At 38.0% G+C, this 14,781-nt stretch overlaps 4 protein-coding genes across 5 annotated transcripts; 2 read left to right on the top strand and 2 right to left on the bottom strand.

Moving 5' to 3' along the window:
* LOC125215261 (cation/H(+) antiporter 18-like) lies at positions 1-3,985 on the bottom strand. Of its 2 annotated transcripts, none has more exons than XM_048116629.1 (3): positions 3,903-3,985; positions 3,021-3,263; positions 1-2,376 (listed from the first exon to the last, which is right to left on the bottom strand). In XM_048116629.1, exons 2-3 carry the CDS (start codon positions 3,213-3,215, stop codon positions 166-168), a joined length of 2,406 nt encoding a protein of 801 aa, XP_047972586.1. In that variant the 5' UTR covers positions 3,216-3,263; positions 3,903-3,985; the 3' UTR covers positions 1-165. The 2 variants fall into 2 exon arrangements, with proteins under 2 accessions (XP_047972586.1, XP_047972587.1); XM_048116630.1 differs by having other exon boundaries at positions 3,021-3,274; positions 3,903-3,982.
* A 4,705-nt stretch (positions 3,986-8,690) lies between these two features.
* LOC125216949 (dirigent protein-like) lies at positions 8,691-9,373 on the top strand. The gene has a single exon (XM_048118740.1). The coding sequence runs from the start codon at positions 8,730-8,732 to the stop codon at positions 9,294-9,296; it is 567 nt and encodes a 188-aa protein (XP_047974697.1). The 5' UTR covers positions 8,691-8,729; the 3' UTR covers positions 9,297-9,373.
* Positions 9,374-12,194: 2,821 nt separating this feature from the next.
* LOC125216851 (dirigent protein-like) lies at positions 12,195-12,836 on the top strand. Its single transcript, XM_048118624.1, has one exon. It carries the CDS (start codon positions 12,236-12,238, stop codon positions 12,797-12,799), a length of 564 nt encoding a protein of 187 aa, XP_047974581.1. The 5' UTR covers positions 12,195-12,235; the 3' UTR covers positions 12,800-12,836.
* Positions 12,837-13,116: 280 nt separating this feature from the next.
* On the bottom strand, positions 13,117-14,757 carry LOC125210685 (UDP-glycosyltransferase 83A1-like). Its single transcript, XM_048110248.1, has 2 exons — positions 14,247-14,757; positions 13,117-14,042 (listed from the first exon to the last, which is right to left on the bottom strand). The coding sequence occupies exons 1-2, from the start codon at positions 14,755-14,757 to the stop codon at positions 13,150-13,152; spliced, it is 1,404 nt and encodes a 467-aa protein (XP_047966205.1). The 3' UTR covers positions 13,117-13,149.
* Positions 14,758-14,781: the final 24 nt, after the last annotated feature.

Here is a 14,781-nt window from a genome sequence, read left to right as displayed (position 1 = left end):
TACTATCTAATTTTAATTTCATTTTTAATGAAAGTCTAATAAAATAGTTAAGGCAATATGTCTCTAACAAGCTTAAATAAACAAAGATATCGCAACTCAACAATACTATACCAGCCATATATGCTAAAAAAACATAATTCACACATAAAAATTACTGAAAATTAATTAGTCAGACGACTCATCTGCTTCATCTTCTATCCTAAGGGAATCAAGGGAGTCTCCGGTCAGCTGCGCCCGATACTGCTGAACAACCAACACCGACGAAACTGTTGAAAACTCTGACGAAATCAGCAAGTTCCCGACCGGTCCTAGCTCAAGGCACTCGTTGTTGTTCTTAAGAGCCGCAGCCAGTTGCCCCTCCGGCATTCTTCCGACCACAAACAGATTGCAACGGTCGTGCGTGCGCATAGCCTGCACCGTCTCTGCTGCGCTCCTCACCACCACCTCTTGGAATCTAATAGACCGATTCTTCGCCATTTTTTCCTTCAAATCCGCAAGAAACTCCTCATCCTTCGATCTAGCCTCTGGCGAGTCATCTACGTCCACCTGGATGCTCTCTCCGGCCACGGAGGGGTCCATGAGGAAACGAACAACATCGAAACTTATCCCGGGGTGCTCTGCCATGAGTGCCCCGTAGGATAGAGCCTCGCGATCATCAGGGCCACCAAAAAAGAATGACACGACCGTGTAGTCAACATTGCTCGTGGCCACGTAAGCCGTTCCACCCAGCCCCCTGTCGATGAAAATTGCGACCGAGCAAGGGGCATGTTCGAGAACCCTCTGGTTCACCTGCCTAAAACCAGACCGGGTCGTCTCGAGCCGCCCGTCCAGCCGCTGGTGCTTGTGGAACGGGAGCACTATCATTGCCGCCTTCTTCCTGGTGGCGCCGTTGCAGATGTCGACATGCATGCTCGACATGGCTGAGATAGCTGTTGCCGGCCGGACCGAGACCTGGCTGAGCTGCTCAAACGCCTCAAAGGCGACCACAATGTGGTTCGGGTCAGACTGGCGACGGTTCCGGTTCCAAAACGGCATCCCGTTGTTCCTGGCCTTGTGCGCCATCACAATCGCGGAGGATCTCTCTGAAAGCTCCATCATATGCATCGCATAAACACGAAGCCCCTGCCGGTTCGCCGTGCCACGCGATGCCTCCATGAGGTTGATCAACGACGCTATGTTTCTTGTGCTGTTGAAACAGACGAGCAGACGAAGCTGCGAGTTCGACTCCGTCTCCTTCCTCTGTATGCTCTTCCGCTTGTACTCGGATGTTGCCATCTGAGCAGGCTTGTATATCGTCACGACAATCGGTGTCGTCATGAACGTCGTGACCAATGCCATTAACACCATGATCGCAAAGGTTTGATCATTCAAAACACCTCTGTCCTTCCCAATGTTTAACACGATCAGCTCCACTAGACCTTTAGTGTTCATCAAGAAACCAAGAGTTATTGCCTCTTTGAAAGGGATCTTGCAGAAGAGTGAGACGATAACAGTGCCAATAATCTTTCCCAAGCACGCCGTGAATATGACCAACACGAGAAGGCCCCACGAATTAGCCCCCTGAATGGTTGCCACATTCGTCTTCAAACCACTAGACACAAAATACAGAGGGAGGAACAGCCCGGAGACGAGATCTTCGACCTTTTCCACAAGAGCACCAGTGAAGGCCCCATGTTTAGGCACAAGAACACCGAGGACAAACGCCCCGAAAAGTGCATGGATTCCAATAGCATCGGTCACAAATCCGGCAGCCAAAACAGCAGCCAATGTAGCACATATGTATATCTCATCAACCTGCTGCCCCTCAGGGCAGCGTTGCGACATCCATCTAAACATCGGGGGCGCTATAAATATGCATATGATTATAAAACCCGAACCACAGATGAACACCCACAGCGCGACCAGGGGAGAATGGCCTGTGCCTGATAAGGCGATGGCTAAAGCAAGTAAAACCCAAGCTGCCACGTCGTTGACAGCAGCAGCAGACATGGCCATACGGCCAACATCGGTGGTTAGCAGCTTCAGCTCGGCCAGGATGCGAGCCAGCACTGGGAAGGCAGTGATGGAGAGGGCGACTCCCATGAATACTAGAAACGGGGCCTGGCTTACGCCTGTGGAGATGGTGGCCCTGAACACAAATGACGTGCCGATGCCTAGAGCAAATGGCAGAGTGATTCCAGCTAGGGCAATGCTTAGGGCTGCTTTGCCGGTCCTCCGGAGAGATGCTGGGTCGATTTCGAGGCCAACGAGGAAGAGAAAGAAGAGGAGGCCGAGATTGGCAATCGTGTCCAAAACTGTGAGGCTCCTTGCTGGGAAAATGGTGTGGAGATACTTCAGATTCCGGCCTAAAACCGACGGACCTAAGATGATTCCACCCTTTCAAAATCATACCCAATTTGCATTAGTTTTGCCAAATATTTACCATTATTTCAGTGTATCAACAACAGCAAGGTAACATACATGTCTATTCATTTATCCATGTTTCAATTAGAACACATAAATCACCACACAAGTGATGAAGAATATAACATATGTCAAGATATAAATATCTGTCCACAGTGGATATTATTTGCTCTTTTAGAGAGATCAGAAAACAGAGATATCTCTATTGTTTCCATGTACAATGATTCTAGCTTTATTTGATTTTGACATAGACAGATGCATTATGACTAGATTAATATTCCAATTAGAAAGCAGATTGTGAAGAAAAGAAAATTGATTTAATTCTGATGGTCTGAAATCAAGATTTATCTTTGAAGTTTGGAACCTAAGCTTCTATGGTATAAACAAAATGGCATATCCAAAAAGTTCACATGTAACTACTTCTAATTAGATGGGACCAAAGGCAATGGTGCAAATGAAACATTCTTGAGCACTAAACTCAACATACAAAAGCAACGGTTGTGAGCTAAAGACATGACAAAAGGTACAAAAGTAAAGGTATTCCTTAAAAGGTAACAAAAAGAAGTGCTAAAACACACACTAGAAATCATTGCAACAAAAAAGGCAAGAACACTCACAATAATCTCAGCAACGACACGTGGCTGTCTCAGCGGCCTGAGGAGATAGGCGAGCACTCGAGTGAGTACGACCACGAGGCATATCTGCACGATCAACAGAGGAAGCGCAAATTCGAGAGGATTGTCTCCTTGGAATACTCCATTAGACGTCGCTTTCATTGGTGCTGGACATTTTACTGTTCCATTCAATGCCATTTCTCCTCAAACAACTTATTCTTGTAGCAATTCCGGCACTTCAATTTGCTGCATCAAAACTACACAAGTCACCACACTTTAAATCACCAAGAACTACACTAAAAACCAAATCATGTGAGAGTTGCAATCAACTTCTTGTTAGTTGACTTTCATACAGTTTCTTAAACTAAAAAGGCCAAATTATTGTCCCAAGCTAGTGCTTTTTTTCTACATCACGTGCACTGAAAATAAAACTTAATGAATATAATTTAAAAAAACACCATATGGATTAAAAGATTCCACTGAATTATGAAAACCATCCAAATTGAGCTGTCTTACTATTCAATATAAAAAAATCTAATTCATAAAATTCAATGAATTAACGTAGATTGATTTCGAGCGCAGGCTGCCAAGGGTTTAGGGGTTTAAACAACACGATGAAGATTTGAGGTAAACTTGTAGAAATTGAGCTCGATTAATTTATAGGAAAGTATATTTCCTGAACCATTCCGATAAGATCTAAGATGATTGCAGATATTAGAAACTGTGAAATCTGCTAATTCGTCGATGCAATATTTTGGGGAAAACGACGAAATTGAGTCTTCAGATAATGCCGCTAAACCGAGAGAGTTTACCGATGTATAATTGTACATATCGGATTCAGTTGAAAGGTGTTTACAAACAAACACAGAAAGTGAGAAAACAAACCTGAATTTTGAAGATGATTTCGTCGAAGAGAGAGAACGATTGAAATTACAGAAAGAGTTTCATACTTCTGAGTTTACATAAACTCCCAAGTCAACTGTTTATTGAGACTTTTAGAACCATCTATAATAGAATATTACTCCCTCCGTCTCGCTTTAGCAGTCTCATTGACTTTTCTGCCATTTTTTTTAAAAACGATAAAAAATAGTTAAAGTGGAGAAATAGTAAAGTAAGAGAGACAATAATGTTGATAAGCTTCTTCTCTATATTATTCTCTCTCTTAATTTACCATTTCTCCTCTTTAACTTTTTTTTTTTTTATCATTTTTATAAAAAGAGGACAGAAAAGTCAATGGGACTGCTAAAACGGGACGGTGGAAGTATTATTACATAGTATAAAATAGAATGCACCTCGAAAAAAGCAATTCTAATGGTAAATTAAAAGTAGTACCGATTAGTCACAAAATATAAGAAAATTATATTTGATGAATTAAATGCAAATAAAATAAAATAGAAAGAAAATAAGTAGAATAAAATTGTACAAGTAATTTAAATGAAGATAATAGAAAAAAGAATAAAGAATAAAGTAAGACATAATAGAGTAGGAGATAAAATAAAGTAAAGCATAATAAATATTTTATTTTTTCTTTTGTCTATTTGTCATAAATAAAACTACTCAATAACTTGAAACATCCTAATTAATGTAAGGAAGTGTTTTGCAAGTAAAGAAAAATCTTTTGCTTAGTGTACTTTTAAAAATAGTAGTAGTAACAATCATATTTATAGCTATGAAAGCAAGTTTTGATCTCACTATAACTTTATGAATTTACTAACATTTCGAGTGTATATTTATTCCGATATTGATCCATTTCAATTTTCGAGGGCACACGTACATGAGGAACACATATTTCTATGTAATTTATTTTAAATGGATAATACAAGTTTTATACAGTACTAGATTAAAATTGAGAATGTTTTACGAAAATTTATGAATTTGAGCTTTTGTAATTTGCACTTTGTTGATACGAGATGAACGTCATAAAAGAAAATAAAATTAACACCTATCAAATTTATTAATCTCTCTAAATATGTACTCTTAGATCTATGTATATTATTTTAAATATATTTTGATTCATTCGTGTCTCTATCAACTTTAAATATAGGAACCACTCATTTTCTATACTTCTGGCACAACAGTCTACATGCTTATATTAACATTAACTGAAGTTAGTGGTCTATGCGATCAAAACTTTACAAAAGTGACTAGAATATTATTATAAAAGTACTATATTGTAAACCTTTATACTAACTTAGGTCCCATTTTCCGAAGGTAAGTCCAACAATAAAATACAAAAATGATCAAGAACTAATAAAATTATTGCAATTTTGTGCTTTTGAATAGTTAAAAGTGTGTGACGACGCCATTCATCTTTTGTGTGATTATACTTTATATGCGTAGGATACAACATGGAAAAACCCATACCAAAGGAATAAACAATGATAAAATAATCTAAAGAGGAAGTCATTTGTGAGCGTCAAGTTAAACTGAGCCTTTGAGGGGATCAATAATTGTTTAATATATTGATTAAATGACTGCAAAATTATAGTAGTAAATTTAATGGCGCAATCCCACCACTTACATAAAAAGCAAGTTAAGTTAGGTCTGGGACAACATCATTTTAATATTTACAAACAAAATATTCCATATAAAAATATTATTGGGGAATGATGGTTTGTCAAAGCAATGATGTAGTGATTAGCAATTTTTTTAAAGATTGTTTTTATTTTTTCTAATTCCATCGCTGATTTGTAGGTATGATGTTGAGACAATTATTGACTCAATTACTTAAGGCTGTTTATGTATAACTCGCACCTGTTCATATTTAATGTGAATTTTTACGAATAAATCTGTGTCCAAAACAACGTGGTCTTAATGGGTGCAACCACGACAAAAAGAACTAAATTAACACCAAAATAAGGGTGTGTGATCAAATACTAACTAAGTTATGGTAATAATTAATAACTAATATCAATTTTATAGGTTAAAAACATCAACACAAAGACATAAATTTATCAGCTGATAAACTTATGTCTTTGTATTGATAATTTTAATGCACAATATTGAAAGTTATTAGTTATTACTGTAAATTAGTTAGCACACTAACGCAATCCAAGTCCGTTAAACACTTAAAATTTGCATAAAATCAAAAAGAAAAAATTGGCTACTTAGTTGACATGGTATACAAAAAAGTGCAGTTAATTTAGGTTTCATATCCTCTGAAAAAAACAAATAAAGAAATCAGAACATGTTTGCAGAGTCCTAGATAAATTTGGGCTTTGTGGCCCATGTGGCAGATTGGGCTTTAAGGATAATCAATTCAGAACAATCCATTAAAATGTAAATACAAATATTGATAATAAAAGTAATTTTCATTATCACTATGTAGAAATGAGACATTTATATAGGAAGAAAATTATTTTTAAAAATAGCACTTAATTGGGGAGTGAGAGACACTAACGTTTAATGAAAGAAAATCCCTTAGGGCATCCGCAATGGGGCGGACGATGGGTTAGGGTTTAGGGTTTAGCGTTCAGCATCGTCCGCCACTGTAGCATCGCGGACGATGGGTAACCCATCGTCCGCGCCCAATACATCGTCTGCGGACGATGCGCGGAGGATACCCATCGTCCGCCACTGTGGACGACGCGGACTATGGGTAACGGACAATGCGACGCGTTTCCGTTTTATTTTTTAATTTTATTAAATTTTCAAAACCTATATATTCCTTCCTTTTCACTTCATTTTTCACTCACTTCACTCTCAAATTCACACTTCACACTACATTTTCTACATTTCAAGCAAAATGGATTCCGGAGATTATCCGAATAGTCCGATGTTGTTTTTATATGTTTATTTTTATTTACATTTGCAAACCTAAAAATATAAATACAAAATAGAAGTAAAATGCTTAGGGCGTCGCTTAGGGCGGGCTATAGTCCGCCCCACTGCAGGTGGAATAGGAGGAGGATAAAAATACTAACGTGACGGTGCATAGGGCATCCCATTGTGGATGCCCTTACGATGATCGATCTCAATTTCTTATGAATAAAATATTTACATTTCAAAAATGTGCTATATGGAAAAGAAATGCATATATGAACAAAAGATGATACAATTAGTTTAGTGACTTCAAACTTCAAAGTGGCTGTCTTCATCACTTACCATGCACGCCCGCCAACTCGTGTCATCAGATCTTTAAATTTGACAATTAAAACGAATAAGGCCAAGGGAATTTTTTTCTAACATATTTTCCAAATCAATAATTGTGGTAGGTGTATAAAAGATGCATGTATGGAAATAAAATAAATTACAGTACATTCTTATGATTAATAAGTTTCTCATATATGGACATGAAGAGAAATATGAATAGAAGGAAAGATAATGAATAGTTAAACAGGGGGAGTGATGAATTGCTAACTTATCATTTAATTGCTAATTACGATTAATTTAAGGTCATAGGATTTTAAAAAACTTGTGGTCTACAATTTGCCACGTGTAATTTTCGTTTTTATTAATTAAATCGAAAAAGATAAAAAAAACTCCAAATTAGGATTTTGGATGAAAATGTCAATTTAGTGTTTCGAAAATATCAACTCAATGCTTTGAGAATGTCAACACAATGCTTTAAGAATGTTAACCCATTGCTTATATTGACATTCTAAGTGTATTATATTGACATATTTTATATAGTATGTTGACATTTCTGCTTGTACGAAAAAATTAAAAATTTTTGAATTTTTTTTTCAAATTTTGACGTCGGAACATATGCATGTATGATATCGTTGGAATTCTTATGAAATTATCTTTAATTTGATATATGTTATATGAATTTAAAGTTTTGGGATTTTTTTAAAAGTTAGTTATAACTAAACATGTAGTTAATTGACATTAATACCCCTATTGATATTTTTTGGAATTAATCCTATGGTCTTATTGACGTTTTTCGTTGATCGTATTGACATTTAAGGATTAATGATCTAAGCCCTTAATTTGAATATCTAATGGCTATTATTTAGTTAGGAGAGTGTTATATTGCCACTGATATTTTAGCAGGGATTATATTGCTGCGTCACCGTTCCGTCACTGAATCCGCCACTAACCCCTTGAGTAGCGGAAAAATCACTATTTAGTGGCGGATATGTCGGCCACTAAATAACGATTTTTTTGTAGTGTTCCACTCTGAGGGTTAGAATTTAGGAGTAGAAAAATAACTAACATAAATATTTCCAGAAATTACTAAACCCTAAACGAATTAAAATCGAACTGTCCGTATTAATTCCATATGTAGTAAGTATGATTTAAACATCGAAAGCTACTACTCTAAAAAGTTGCCTTGAGGGACCTTCCTAAATCCTAACTTTAGTAGCCGAGTATCATTTGAATTTTTCAATAGTGACAAATTGGAATCTTGATTTCTCTATTTTTTTCTTCTCTTAAATATAAAAAAAATACTCGTTTCCTTAAATTAATGAATAACAAAAATACAAGAACCTAATGAAGTAAAAGTATTATACACAGACCAATCGAAATAAAGCATATAAGTACAAGGATCAAACTAGAACATACTACCTAATAAAGGGAATAAATTTTATTAATGAAACAATAGTTTACGTAAGTAATTAAATTATGCAAGTTACAACTTGAATAACATTGTTTTTCAAAGCTCACCAACCGCAAGTCCCCTATAAATCGACTCTTACAAACATGCAAAATAAAGCAAGACTACTCAATTTTGCAACACATATATCTACTAGTGTCACTTACTAAACTATGGCCACTACATCAATGTTGAAGGCCATTTTCTTGTGCCTCCTCATCTCCGCCGCTGCCGCCTCGGCCCCTCGCGGCCGAAAACCCCACTCCCGGCCGCCATGCCAGCACCTCGTCTTTTATTTCCACGACATCCTTTACAACGGGCACAATTACGAAAATGCCACCTCTGCGATCATTGGGTCCCCACAGTGGGCCAACAGGACCACGTTGGCGACCCACTACAACTTCGGGGACCTAGTGGCGTTCGACGACCCCATAACCCTAGACAACAACTTGCACTCGGTGGCCGTGGGCCGGGCCCAAGGCATGTATTTGTACGACCAAAGGAGCATATTCAGCGCGTGGCTCGGCTTCTCGTTCCTCTTCAACTCCACGGACTGCGTGGGCACGTTGAACTTCGCCGGGGCTGATCAGATGATGAACAAGACGAGGGACATTTCCGTCATCGGAGGCACCGGCGATTTCTTCATGGCTCGAGGCGTCGCTACTTTGTCGACGGACTCGTTTGAGGGAGATGTCTACTTTAGGCTTCGTGTTGAAATCAATTTGTATGAATGTTGGTAGATTTTGAAGCTCATAAGAATTTAATTAGTCATGCTATATATATGTGGCTACAAGAATAATTAATGTATGATTTTCTAAATATTATCTTAACTAAATATTTGATTATTCTAAAATAACGAATTTTCTTTCAGTCACTGAACTTAGATATATTTGAACAGGGTAGTGATAAAATGCAAACTTATATATTGTACAAACTCTAAACTCCTGAACACAACTTCAATACAATATCAACACAGGGTAAAATTTCAAGATTTTGATGTTAACACAGTATCAACACAATATCGGCACAACATCAATCCTTGACTACCGTTGAAACTCTGTTGACATTTTTCAATATTCCAGATAATAGTTTGGAGTTTGTACAATCTGAGTTTGTATTTAATCACATTCCTATTTGAATAACAATACATGAATTTTTAAAGTGAACATTACAAGAAAATTACTATAAAACAGAGCACACAAATTAAAACACACAAGCACTTATTTTCCAAAGATGATCAATGAATTTCTTCAAATTCTTGTAGGAAGAGCCCCCTTCACTAACACTCTAGCGCCTTAGTTACTTCCTTAAGCCTCGATGCATTTTTCTTAAAACGATCATCACAAAAAAGTGTGTGACGACGCCATTCATCTTTTGTGTGATTATATGCGTAGTATACAACATGGGAAAACCCATACCAAAGGAATAAACAATGATAAAATAATCTAAAGAGGAAGTCATTTGAGAGCGTCAAGTTAAAATGAGCCTTTGAGGATCAATAATTGTTTAATATATTGATTAAATTAATGACTGCAAAATTATAAATCTAATGGCGCAATCCCACCACTTACATAAAAAGCAAGTTAAGTTAGGTCTGGAACTAAATTGAACTGCAATTATTTTAATATTTACAAACAAAATATAAAGAGTATTATCGGGGAATGATGGTTTGTCAATGCAATGATGTAGCGATTTGCAATTAATTTTGAAGATTGTATATTTTTTTCCTTCTAATTCCATCGCTGATTTGTAGGTATGTTGTTGAGACAAATAAATCTGTGTCCAAAACATTATCGTTTTAATAGGTGTCATCACAACTTAAAAAATTAAATTAAGACCTAAATAAATTCATAAAACTTAAAAGGTGTATAAAATTAAAAGAAAAAAATGACTACTTAGTTAACATGATATACAAAAAATTGCATTTATGAAGAAACATGGGTTGTTAATTTAGATTTCATATCCTCTAAAAAAACATACTTAAAGAAAATAGAACATGTTTCGTAGATATTTTTGGGCCGTGCGGCCCGTATGAAATATTGGGCTTTAAGGAGATCCAACAAAATTGACAATATAATTCAGAACAATCCATTAAAATGTAAATAAAATTGTATTGATGATAAAAGTAATTTTAGTATTATATTTTTGCATTATTTTATCACTGTGTAGAAATGAGACATTTAAATTTAAAATATAGTGGAGCACTATTACTTATTTGGGGAGTGAGAGACACTATCGTTTAATGAAAGAAAATCCCTTACAATGAGCTCAATTTCTCATGAATAAAATATTTAAATTAAAAAAATGTACCGCATGGAAAAGAAATGCTTATAAACATAGTTAAAATAAATTAACTTGCAATATGCACATATGATGATACAATTATTTTAGTGACTTCACTCCAAAGTGGTTGTCTTCATCTCTTACCATGCCCACCAACTCGTGTCATCAGATCTTAAAATTTGACAATTAAACGAATAAGAAAGCCAATGGAATTTTCTTCTCTCATATTTTCCAAATCAATAATTGTGGTAGGTGTATAAAAGATGCATGTATGGAGGACAATTTCCTCTTTATCTTGTATCATTTCTGACCAAAATGAAAAAGGTTGCAACTTTCTACTAGATTTGGACATAAGATTATGATACAATAAAATAAAATAAATTACATTCTAATGATAAATAAGTTTCTCATATATAGACATGAAGAGAAATATGAATAGAACGAAAGATAATGAAGAGTTAAAGATACGGTTGATTTTCCGTTTTAAATAGAGTTACAAAATTACGTTCATGAAAACAATAAATTAATATCATGGGAAAATCTCATCTTATTAGAGTTAATTAGTACTTAGTACTATCATGGGGAAAATAAATAAACTATGAGAAAAATCCACGATTTTAAAAGAAATTTGATAGGAGCGAAAAAATAAAGTACCTGGTTTTATAGGGTGGGGTAATAATTTAGAATATGTTAGGTATTCGAATACCAAATTTGTCGGTTTGAATTCATGTGTTGGATATTTGAGTAGCAGAATTTTTGGGTCCAGATACCCATATCGGTATTTGAATAACCAAAAATGTATCCGGTCGGATATCGAGTTTGCACTTTAAGTAATTTTCGAGTTCAAATATCCAAATTTTTTGACTAGGCATCCGTGAGTACTCACTTTTTCCACTTTGAGGATTAGAATTTAGGAGTGGAAAAATAATTAAACATAAATGTTTCCATATGTATGATTTAAACATCTAAAGCTACCACTCTAAAAAGTTGACTTGAGGGACCTTCCTAACTTAAGTAGTCGAGTACCATTTGAATTTTTCAATACTGACAAATTGGAATCTTGATTTCTCTATTTCTTTTCTTCTCTAAAATATAAAAAAATTACTCGTTTCCTTAAGTTGATGCAATAATAGAAATGCAATAACCTAATAAAGTAAAAATATTACACACAGACCAATCGAAATAGAACATAAAAGCACAAGGATCAAACTAGCACATACCTAATAAAAGGAATGAATTTTATTAATAAAAGTAGTTTACGTAAGTAATTAAATCATTTAATTTTCAAAGCTCACCAACCGCAAGTCCCCTATAAATCCAATCTCACACACATGCAAAATATAGCAAGACTAAATTTTGTAACACATATCTACTAGCTAGTTTCACTTACTAAATTATGGCCACTACATCTATGTTGAAGGCCATTTTCTTGTGCCTCCTCATCTCCACCGCCGCCTCGGCCCCCCGCGGCCGAAAGCCCCACTCCCGGCCGCCATGTCAGCAACTCGTATTTTATTTCCACGACATCCTTTACAACGGGCACAATTACGAAAATGCCACCTCCGCGATCATTGGGTCCCCACAGTGGGCCAACAAGACCACTGTGGCGACGCCCTACAACTTCGGGGACTTGGTGGCGTTCGACGACCCCATAACCCTAGACAACAACTTGCACTCGGCGCCCGTGGGCCGGGCCCAAGGCATGTATTTGTACGACCAAAAGAGCATATACGGCGCGTGGCTCAGCTTCTCGTTCCTCTTCAACTCCACGGACTACGTGGGCACGTTGAACTTCGCCGGGGCTGATCCGTTGATGAACAAGACGAGGGACATTTCCGTCATCGGAGGCACCGGCGATTTCTTCATGGCTCGAGGCGTCGCTACTTTGTCGACGGATTCGTTTGAGGGAGATGTTTACTTTAGGCTTCGCGTTGAAATCAATTTGTATGAATGTTGGTAGATTTTGAAGCTCATAAGAATTTAATTAGTCATGCTATATATATGTGGCTACAAGAATAATTAATGTATACGTATGATTTTCTTATCTAAATATTTGACTATTCTAAAATAACGATTTTTCATTCAATTCTGATCAGTCACTAACTTAGATATTTGAATCACAATACATGAATTTTAAAAGTGAACATTACAAGAAAATTATAAAACAGAGCACACAAATTAAAAAACACAAGCACTTTGTTACCGACTCAATTCCCACATCGGTTGTGAGAACAACTGGTGTGGAGTAAACAGACTAGTCTTTTAGGCTGAATTCTTCTGTCTGGTCTTTATCACACTGATAAGACTGCTTCAACATATTTTCCTAAGATGATCAATGAATTTCTTCAAATTCTTGTAAGAAGAGCCCCCTTCACCAACACTCTCCCTAGTAACCTCCTTAAGCCTCGATGCATTTTTCCTAAAACGATCATCACAAAAAACCAAATCAATTTTCTCCCTAATTTCATGCCTAGACCTAATCCCATTCTCATCATGATCAATCCTCAATCCAATCTCCCATTTATCACATATATACTTCTGGTTATGAAACTGGTCCGAAAAATAAGGCCAACATAGAAACGGCACGCCCCTGCTCAGCCCCTCCAGAGTCGAATTCCACCCACAGTGCGACAGAAAGCACCCGACCGAGCGATGCGACAGAACCTCCTCCTGCGGGGCCCACTCAACGATCTTCCCATTCTCCCCCGCAAGCCCGTCCGGGAGCACGGCCCGCGACCCGTTCGCGAGGTCCGCCCGCACGACCCACAGGAAAGCCCGGCCCGACATCTCGAGCCCGAATGCGAGCTCGTCGAGCTGCTGCTGGGAGAAAACGGCCAGGCTGCCGAACGAGACGTAGATGACCGATCCATCTGCCTTGCCATCCAGCCAGGTTAGGCAGGACAGGTCCTGAGGGTGGAAGCTGCATGATTTCGGGCCGGGCTTCGGGCCGTCCGGGTTGACTAAGGTCAGCGGCCCGACCGGGAGGAGGTTGGGGGTGAGATCGCAAGCTGCGGTCTCGAGCTCGTAGCAAGTGTTGCTTATCAGTAGCCTGGCCTCGGATACTTCTCTGACGATCCTTCGAGAACATTCGAAGAAGATCTTCTGAGTTTTTAGGTCGATTGCGAAACTCCATGAATATTCATCTTTCTTCCACTCTGGTATGTCTTTGGAGAGGCTTGTTATCACTCCATTTGTCACACTTCCTGCAATTTTTGGTCATGGCATGTTAGGATTAGTCATGATAGTTTATAAAGGTAGGACCTAATTCCACTAAATTTTTCAACTCACTTTTCATTACAATTCTTAAAACCCGTGTCCGGTCAAAGTGACCCGAATTATCCGGGACGGAGGGAGTAACATAAAAATAAAACTAATTTTAAAATGAAGAATTAGGCGGGAAATCTCACCATCTTGATCCATACTTCCTTCCTCGAGGAGCTTAGGAATCAGCCCGAGTATGCCGACGGCCGCGGCCGAGGGGGGCGAGAAAACGACGAATTCCGCCCCCATACTCTCCGCGGTCCGCGAAAGATAAGCCATAGTGATATCCGCAATCACGCAAGTGATCCTCTCATCGGGCGTGGAAGCGTTGATGGTCTCGATCAGCTCCGTCAGCGATCGAGGCATCGAGTTTCTCAGCGTGTCGAGCAGCTTGAACACGTCGTGCTCCTCGCCCGGGCCCCGCCCGTCGCTCACGGAGGTCATCACCAAGTTTTGCATATCCTCGTCCTCGGCCTCGGCCTCGGCCCGGGAGGAAGAGAGGATTTGGCGATGGACGCATTCGATGTTAACGAACGTGACCTTAATGCCGTGTTTGGCGATTTGGCGAGCCAATTTCATGAGCGGCTTCACGTGGCCTTGGGCCGGAAACGGCACGGCCAAAACATGAGGCTTTTTATTGCCTTTGGTTACGGCCATTTTTTTTTAATTAAATTTGATTTT

The sequence above is a fragment of the Salvia hispanica genome, chromosome 3 (assembly GCF_023119035.1).
Source record: "Salvia hispanica cultivar TCC Black 2014 chromosome 3, UniMelb_Shisp_WGS_1.0, whole genome shotgun sequence".
Classification (NCBI taxonomy): Eukaryota; Viridiplantae; Streptophyta; class Magnoliopsida; order Lamiales; family Lamiaceae; genus Salvia; species Salvia hispanica.
The sequence above is the reverse complement of the archived record's forward strand: the minus strand, read 5'-3'. Positions and strand labels throughout refer to the sequence as shown.

Excerpts from the sequence above, each read along its gene's own strand:
- LOC125216949 (XM_048118740.1), top strand. The coding sequence starts at position 8,730 with ATGGCCACTACATCAATGTTGAAGGCCATTTTCTTGTGCCTCCTCATC.
- LOC125210685 (XM_048110248.1), bottom strand. The coding sequence starts at position 14,757 with ATGGCCGTAACCAAAGGCAATAAAAAGCCTCATGTTTTGGCCGTGCCG. Across the intron at positions 14,043-14,246 it reads AGGAAGTATGGATCAAGATG|GAAGTGTGACAAATGGAGTG; the intron begins GTGAGATTTCCC and ends CAAAAATTGCAG.
- LOC125215261 (XM_048116629.1), bottom strand. The coding sequence starts at position 3,215 with ATGGCATTGAATGGAACAGTAAAATGTCCAGCACCAATGAAAGCGACG. Across the intron at positions 2,377-3,020 it reads GTGTCGTTGCTGAGATTATT|GGTGGAATCATCTTAGGTCC; the intron begins GTGAGTGTTCTT and ends TGATTTTGAAAG.
- LOC125216851 (XM_048118624.1), top strand. The coding sequence starts at position 12,236 with ATGGCCACTACATCTATGTTGAAGGCCATTTTCTTGTGCCTCCTCATC.